Source organism: Trichosurus vulpecula, chromosome 5, assembly GCF_011100635.1.
Source record: "Trichosurus vulpecula isolate mTriVul1 chromosome 5, mTriVul1.pri, whole genome shotgun sequence".
Taxonomy (NCBI): Eukaryota; Metazoa; Chordata; class Mammalia; order Diprotodontia; family Phalangeridae; genus Trichosurus; species Trichosurus vulpecula.
In genome coordinates, this window is record NC_050577.1 from 129,636,526 (window position 1) to 129,645,592 (window position 9,067).

A 9,067-nucleotide genomic window follows, 5' to 3' on the forward strand; every position below is an offset into this window, starting at 1 on the left:
TATTAAAATGTACCAAAGCTTATCATCATAGACACTTTCTAAATATAAGTGATACCTAAAGAAATCAAGTATAGACAACAAGAAAAACCAATTTTTCTTCATTCTTCACATAGAAATACTCAGAAACACCACTTTCATTGGGGTATAACCACAATCCCATGTGCCACCCTTCAATGGTATTCCATTCCCCATCATGGCACCTACCCTAGTGTTGTCATGGTGACGATGGTATACCAGAAAGCAGCAGGAATGCTGGTGAATTTGCTGGCTGAAGACCCCTTCTCTGCATAGAACATGACAGTAGCAAAGATGATGATAGCCATGGTGAGAGAGAAGAGCAGGAACCCCAACTCTGAAGCACAACTCTTGAGCGTGTAGCCCAGGATCCGAAGGCCCTGGGAGTGGCGGGAAAACTTAAAGATCCGGAAGACTCGGAAGACCCGCAGTGTGACAAAGGCCCCGCTAACATCCTCATTGTCAGTCATCACTAGGCCTATGTAATAAGGCAGGATGGCCACCACGTCTATAATGCTCATGACACTGCGTACAAAACGATAGCGGCTGGGTGCCGCAGCCAGACGTAATAGGTACTCAACAGTGAATATCATAACACAGGCTGTGTCCAGGCAGAAGAATGCCACAGCATAGCGTTCACCACATGGCAGCTCCTTGATGTGGCCAGGACTCGAGCCACATGGCACTGTCTCCACAACATTAGCAATGACTGAGACAGCAATAAAGAACCCAGTGACATAGTAAAATACCAGGGCCATGGTACTGGTATGGGGGTTCTCAAAGGCCCTCCAGACCCTCTGCCTGGCAGTCATTGAAGGCAGAGCACTTTCCCCTGTATTTTCATTGTCAGCATCATCCTGTAGTCTTTCTGCATTCTCTCGCCTACGGTCCTTATATTCCTCATAACAGCAGTCACCAATAATCTCTGGGATGAGACCAAAGAAGGCCAATTCTTCATCATAGGCAGAGATGCACTCTTGTCTTGGGTAATGGAGCTTGCCAGTACGGTAGAAGTTCAGGATATGGCGGAAGATGTCAGGGTCACGGTCAAAGAAATACTGCTGGGTCTCAGGGTGGTAGAAGAAGTCCCTCTCTGAGCTGCCCAACAATGTGTCTGGGTAGCGTTCCAGGGTATCCTGCCACGTCTGGAACTGAGTACCACTCACATTCAGGACAATGAGAGCATCTTGAGTCCTCTTCCTCTCTTGCCTGGGGGGTGCTGGCATGGGTCCTGTGGCCACAGGCATCCAGCCTATGGCTGCTGCCCGAGCAAAGGGCAGCCATGCTGCCACCCCTGCAGCCATGATTCCTTTTGCGAAGGTGCTGGGGGAAGGTGGGGAGGCCTTTACTGTGTGGCCACGAAATTAACCACAAGTTCCTCTTCTCTTCCCAGGAAGAAAATACTACTGATTAAGAACCTGGTACAGATGAATACTGCAACTTCAAAAGTAGGGATGTTGCTGAAGACACAATTCTGAGAGAGGCAACCAATCCTCAGAGCCAGGTACTCAGAAATTTAAAGTAATAGTAATAAATACAACAATTCACCAGCCTCTGTGAAATTAATCTAGCCAATCTTTCACCTGCAGCTTGTACCACCCTCCCACACACAGGCAGATATACACACAGGTGACTTCAGATGCAGCCCTTTCTTCTCTAAGCAGGTGTCTCTGAGTCTCTCCCACACAGCTGTCCGGATGTTGGGGAGAGGGGTTGTGCCTAGGGTGTGAGGGGGAGAACTGTCAGTCACCGGTTTTTCTTCACCAGAGGAGAGGGGCTAACTGCTGCCTTGCCCCCCTTCTCCAAGACCCAATTGTCTCTCCCCTTTCTGCCACAGTAGTCTGTCCAAACGGCGACCTGTTGTTGGAGTTCCCGAGATGCAATCACAATAGCTGACCCCTCCGTTCTCCTCTTTCTGGGAACTAGGTACCCTGCCCTTTAAGTGCAGTGGTGGGATGATAGGGAGTGAACAGAAGGGCTGACACCAAATCGCCCCTTCCCGCAGAACCTACCCACACACAAATCGTGAAGGGGAGAAGAGAAGAAAAAACAAAACAAAACAAAAATCCCCCCAAACCGTTTGCTCAAGCCTCCCTTCACTCTCTTTGCAAGTTTAGCTCCCGTGCAATTTGATATTTACAGACCCCAAGCAGGTTCCTCTTTGGTAGCGGTGACAGCAGCGGCAGCATCTGCCGGTCAGAAGAACGTGCCTCTCCTGCGGTACATACCTGAGAAAGTCCAGGCGCGGGGCTGAGTTGCATAGAGACTTTATTCTTTTATCCGGGCATCCAGAATGAGAGACAGGGCAAAGCGAGAAGCTCCTGAGCCGCCGACTCAGCTCCACTGGGGAAAAAGCAGCCGAAAAGCTCCAGCCTCGCGGTGTTCGTCCCCTTCCCCCATGCCTCCTTGCCTGCCTGCCTGTCTTCTCCCTTCCACGCTTCAGGAACCCACGGGCATCAGGAGGCGGGGTGAGGGGTGGAGGGGAGGGGGTTGGAACAGCAGGAGAGGGTTGGCTGGAGGGGCACCCAGCGGGAGCAACAAGTTCAAAAGGTGGGGAGTGGGGGAGGGAAATCTCCCCAGCCAACTTAATGCACCTTCTCCTCCTGCGGGAGCCTAGGATCCTGCAGCTCGAAAGCTGCCCAAGTCAGGAGCGAGTGGCCGCCGCCACCGCCGCAGCCGCCTCCGAGGTGCTGCCCATCCCGGTGGGTGGCTCTGGGCTGGTGCTGGCAGTCTATGCGCTGGCTCGGGAAGAGGCGCTCGGGAGCAGGGGGAGGGCGCGGGAGGGCTTCTCTCTCCTTCCCCTCCAGTGGGTGGTCCCGCATCTCCCCGAGCTCCCGGGGCTACGCGGCTGGCTGTGCCAATAAAGAAAAAGAAACGGAAATAAATAAATAAATCAAGAAACAAGCAAACCCCTGGCACCGCAGGTTATTAGAAGCTCCTTGCTTTTTTTTTTTCCCTCCCCCCACCTTCGACCTCTCTCCTCGCTCCCTTCCTCCCCCACCTCTCACTTGTATCTCGTTTCTCTCCACCCCACCCACCACGCACTGCCACCCCCCTGGCTCAAAATGTCACCGAGCGAAAGCAGCCAGGTGGATCTTCTGTGGGAAAGGACAGAGATCTAAAAGCGGAACAAAGGGAATCCTCACGCTCTAGGTTGCTGCGGTTTGGTGGTGGCAGTGGCGGTGGCGGTGGCGGTGGTGGTGGTGGTGGTGGAGGAGATAAGAGACACTCTGTGTGTGTGTGTGTGTGTGTGTGTGTGTGTGTGTGTGTGTGTGTTCTTCCTTCCTAGGTCCCTGTCCTAGACGACCGTGGGAAATAGACACACACATTAAGAACCACACACACGTAACACCCCCGCCCCCCCCCCCCAAAAAAAAAAACCAAACAAACCTGGGTGGGCGACACTGGGAAGCTGAAATTAGTCAAAATGTGGGGGGTGCGGTGGGGGTGGGGGCTGAAATGTCACAATCTGAAAAGCATGGGGCTAATTTTAAGTACTTGTTTATTTTGTTGTGTAATGGTCCAGGGGGAGAAAAATAATAGTAATAACTTGTAGGAAGTCAAAGAATCTTGTCTGTCTCCTTCCCACAACTCTTTTTCCCTTCCATTCTGATTATCAGTAAAACATTTGGATCCTCTTCCTAAACGATCAATTGAAGGAGAGAGAGAGAGAGAGAGAGAGAGAGAGAGAGAGAGAGAGAGAGAGAGAGACAGAGAGACAGAGAGACAGAGACAGAGACAGAGACGCAGAAACAGACACAGAGACACAGAGATATAGACAGAGATAGAGATATAGGGACAGAGACAAAGCCGGACAGAGACAAAGAGATTGATTTCCTCCCTTCTCTTCCCACTTCATCTCTTTTCAGTACGCACACACAAACACACGTATGTGCATGTATGAAATGTATGAAACTGGTTGGGGCTGGGGGAATGAAGGGAGTTGTAAGAGTAGGAAAATTGTTTTTATCCTTCCTCACTTTAAAACCAAATAAAACCAAGCAAAAACCTCTTCAGACCACTAGATGGCGGGAACGACGAGAAATTAAATCCTTTCCTAAGTACTTGGCAACTCTAGGGAAGTGGAAAGACAGAAGTTACTTAACCAAAAGTGAAGGAAAGAAAGTGAAAATCTGTGACTTTGTTTATGTTTGTCTGTTTTCTCTTTCTCCTCCCTAGCTCTGTTCCCTTTTCATTCTTTTTCTTATCCCTCTCAATGCCTCCTCACTTTCTCCTCTCATTTTTCTTTGTCCCTCCCTCCCTTCCAACCTTCCCTTCCTCCCTTCTTCCTTCCCTCCTCCCTCCTTCCTTCCCTCCTCTCTTCCCTCCTTCCTTCCCTTCTTCCTTCCTCCCTTTCTCCCTCCCTCCCTCCTTCCTTCCTTCTTCCCTTCCTCTCTTCCTTCCTTCCCTCCTTTCTTCTTTCTTTCTGTTTCTATGACTGTCTGAAAGTCCCCTAATATGACACTGCACTGAAAGCCGAAACATTTAAGTGAAATCAAAATGTCCTTTTCACTTAATTTGAGTAATATGATATAGATTTTAAAAACTATTTCAGGATAAATAAATCAAATAAATAGAGCAACCCAAAACTTTAGGCTACCATCAATAGTTGTTTATGAAAGGTGACTAAGTTCTGTCCACCAATTACCTTTTCTTGGTTTTGCTTCACTTGTTTTGGCAAAGTAAATGGATTTTAAGGTACAGTACAGGAATATGTTCTCTTCCACCAGAGATCATAGGTATAACAGCTTAGACTTGAAAATATGAAATTTTGGAACTACAAAAACAAGGGCAACAAGAAAACCATGGAATCATCACTTAAATAAAACAATCAGACAAGGAGATAAAACTCCATAAGCAAAGGTTAGTAAAAATGTAAAGGATTCACTGGTAAAAACAGACATCTGGGCTAATGGGGTAAAAACAGGTCATTTGTTTGGTTGGGACTATGAAGTGCAAAAATGTTTGCTGTTCATCTGTTTTAATTCAGATGCATGTTGGAACCATAGCTGAAAACATAAGTTCAGCAGGAAGAAAAAAAGACCATATTAGCTGATTAATATTACAAAAGGAACTCTTAGTCTGCAGAATTATCTGATGATATGGCTCTGTCAGGAGACAATGTGTGCTCTGCATGACCACACAGAAACTGGAATCAATGAATATTCAGGTGATACCACAAATTGACCTAAGACTCAGAGATGTGGGGAGACAGTGCAAGGTGACCTGAATAGTTCTTTTGATACCTCCCTTCCTGAGACTGAGATTTAACAGGAAGAAACATAGAATATTGGCTACTTAAAAGTCCCTAAAACGTGGATAAGAGATAAAATATGTTTTAACATGATATATGCTATAGTGAAAAGTGAAATTTTATTGCCTTGATCATCAGGTAGAGAGTGTTCAAAAACATACAAAAATAATAAAACAAACAAACAAAGGACTGGTTTTAGAGACAGGAAAGACCTGGGTATAAATCCTGGATCTGACAAAGAATAACCATGTGATCCTGGACAAGTCACTTAATCTCTATAAGCCTCAAATATGTCATTAGAAATATTTGAACCACCTAGCTCACAGAGTTGTCTGTTTAGCCTTTAAAAAGACTCTATGTATTTTAAAGTGATATAGAAATAAGAGTTGCTATTTTTACATTGCCTACTTGATTAAGAAAGAACATGGGGTGGAGTGTTGACCTTTGATTTCATAGATAGAAAGGGGAACTTCCCATGTAGAAAATCCTTCCAACTAAGATAGTAAGCTTATTGATAATTTAAAAGTCTTAAAGGGTTTCTTGGGGACACTGATGTGTTTAGTGATTTTCCCATAGAACAGAAACTAGTAGGATTCAAAGGTTGGACTGGAAAGTCCTTAGCCCCTAGACTGGCACAATAACTTTTATTCTCTATTAGAGATACACTTAGTTATTAATGTATTTACTCAGAAATACTATCACTTTACAAAACCTTTTTCTCTCTGTGTAGCCTAATGTACAGTAAAGTATTACTTTCGATTTATTTTATTAATTAGGAGATAGCTGATAGTGGTGGTGGTTTCCTTTATTGAAGATTCATGTTGTCATTATCCTTCCAATGGAAGATCAAGTGCCCACAAAAATTACTGTATTTCTCAGAGTATGCAACTAATAAAACAATGTTTTCCTTTGAGAATGAAGCTTCTAGTGTATCATCAACAAGATACTTAATTTTTTTGAGGTCGCAAGGATAGATTTACATATTTTATCACAATGTCCTTGGACATTAGTTATGAGATTCAATTCAATAAATAATTAAGAGCTTCTTATGCATATACTAGGCTCTAGTGATACAATGAGGAAGAAAATTTATACAGACCTTGTCCTCTAGAAGTTTATAATCTACTTGGAAAGTGATTCAATATATGCAAAAATAATTATAAGGTAGGTTGTAATAGGGGTAAAAGAAAATCTAGACAAGGTGCTTTTGCAAAATTTGAGAAGATAGAAGACATTTCTGGTTGGTAGAGTCAGGGAAAGCTTCAAGTACATGAGTGCACACAAAAAGACATTGCTGAGAATGGCAAAATTTTATAATTGCAAATGATTTCAAAAGCTCCCGTAAGCATCAGATTTGGCAAGTATTTCTGGTATTTGCACAAAGAATTCTAGAGTGAAAGGCAGGCTGATAGGAGGAGATAGGTGGTGGTGGTGGAGGGGGCTACTCAGTGCCAGTTAGCCCATTCCACATTTGGATAACTCTGATTAAATTCTTTGCATCAATACTAAATTAACGTTTTGCAAATTCCAGCCACCGCCGATTCTTGTTATGCCTTTTGGGGCCCAAACAGCATGCATCTATCCCTTTTACAAAGAGACAGCCCTTCAAATATTTGAAGACAGCTATCAAGTCCCACTTAGATCTTTTCTACAGGCTTCTCATCCTCAACTTCTTCAAATGATCCTCATATGGCATGATCTTGAGACCATACATCATTCTCTTTGACCTCCTCTGGACACCCACCAGCTTACTAATGTCCTTCCTAAAATGTGGCACTACAAGGGGCACACTATAATATAATGGTTTTATAAGGGCAGAGTACAACATTACCATCACCTTCCTACATCACCCGATGGTGAATTATTAGCTTCTTTTTGACTGCCAGGTTTTGACTTCTATTGAGCAAACTCTATTTTTTTCAGACAAACTGTTATGGTTCCAACTCCCTCTTTTAACCATGTGAAATTGCTTTGTTTTCAATCCCATGTATGACAATTTACATTTATCCCCATTAAATTTCATCTTATTAAATTTGACCCAAAGTTCTAGCCTGACAAGAACTTTTTGGATCCTGATTCTATCAGATGATTTGTTGTGTGTTCCTCCCAGAATTATATCACCAGCAGATATAGTAAGTATACCACCTATTCTTTTACCCATGTCACAGATTAAAATCTCAAATGGCACATAGATAAGCACAGAATCCTAGTGTATTGCATAGAATACTTCCTTCTAAGTTGACATTGAACCACTATTCAACCAAATTATTTCTATATTTCTATGCTCAATCAAACATCTTCTATAAGAAAAGCAGGAGAGATTTTATCAAATGCTTTGCTATAATTTAGGTGATTCTATAGCGTTTCATTATCTACCAGTCTACTAACCATACAAAAATAGAAAGGAAATGAGGTTTGGCATGACCTTTTGTTGATCAAGCCCAACTGACTATTTGTGATCCCTGAGTCCCTTTTCAGTCACTTCAACAATACATTTTTGGATGTTTTCCATAATTAAAGGCAAACTCACTGGCCTTAGTCTGCATCCGCCATTTGTGGGGGGTGGGGAGTGGAGGGAGGAATTGGGACAATATATTTTCTTCCCCAAGATTTGCCTTGAAGTAGAGAAAATATTTCAATGTGCAGGGTTGAAGAGAGAAATTTGTATCACGTGGCATCATGTGGCATCACACGGGAAACATGCCAGTAGCCTTGTTCTCATTATTAACATACTCAGTTCCATATACTTTACCTAACTTGTCATAAGTCTAATATAGCTAAACAGGGATATAGATATTTGTGACTAGATAGATAGATAGATAGATAGATAGATAGACAGATTGATCTTGGGCAATGTCCTATAAAGTTCCAGGGAAACACACCCCAATGCAGTCACAGATCCAATGACATATTGAAGTAATGGCTTTTCTATGCATGAAACTCATGACAGAAAGACAAAAGACAGACAGACAGACAGGTAGGTAGATGGATAAACTGATCAATGGAACATGGGTTATATACTATATAACTCTAGGAAATCCACACCTCAATGAAATCAAGATTCATGAATATATTGAAGTATATATTCTACATATGAAGTATATATTCTACATATGAAACTCATAATACATAAATATAATGTATGTGTTTCTAACTACATATCTATATATATACATATATGTATATATACATGTATATGTGCATTATATCTATGTCTTTATAGATACACACATACATACAATATACATACGCATATATATGTGTGTATCTAGATAGATAGATATGTATATGTTTCCATATGTATATGTAAGTATACATAATTATATCTCTACCTATATATAATGAGTTTCACATGTAAAAGAGCAATTCTTTCAAAATATCAATGGATCTATGATTTCACTAGAGTGTGGATTCCCTTTATCAGTATAGAGCATAAACCATCATCCTGTGCCATCTTTGTTCATATATTTTCATAAATCCTCTATGGAGAAGCTACTTAAAGTAATAATTGTGTTCTGATTATTTTAGTATTTCATAAACACACACATACTATGTCTGATATGAACATCAGTATAAAATGTAGACTGTTATTATTTTCTTTTGCTACGTGATCAATATACTTCTCATTCTTATGATGCATGTCTTTCATGATGTTTTTCATGCCACTTTTCATTAGCAAATAATTTAGATATTTTAACCTACATCTACCATCTTTCTTTTCATCATCATTTTTGTCACCGGCCATTATGATTAAGTTAAAATCATGATATTACATATAGTATTATTGGGAGAATTTTG

At 42.2% G+C, this 9,067-nt stretch overlaps 1 protein-coding gene across 1 annotated transcript; it reads right to left on the reverse strand.

Annotated features, from left to right (window-relative positions):
• Positions 1–200: 200 nt before the first annotated feature.
• LOC118852289 (potassium voltage-gated channel subfamily D member 2) lies at positions 201–1,506 on the reverse strand. The gene has a single exon (XM_036761998.1). The coding sequence runs from the start codon at positions 1,317–1,319 to the stop codon at positions 201–203; it is 1,119 nt and encodes a 372-aa protein (XP_036617893.1). The 5' UTR covers positions 1,320–1,506.
• Positions 1,507–9,067: the final 7,561 nt, after the last annotated feature.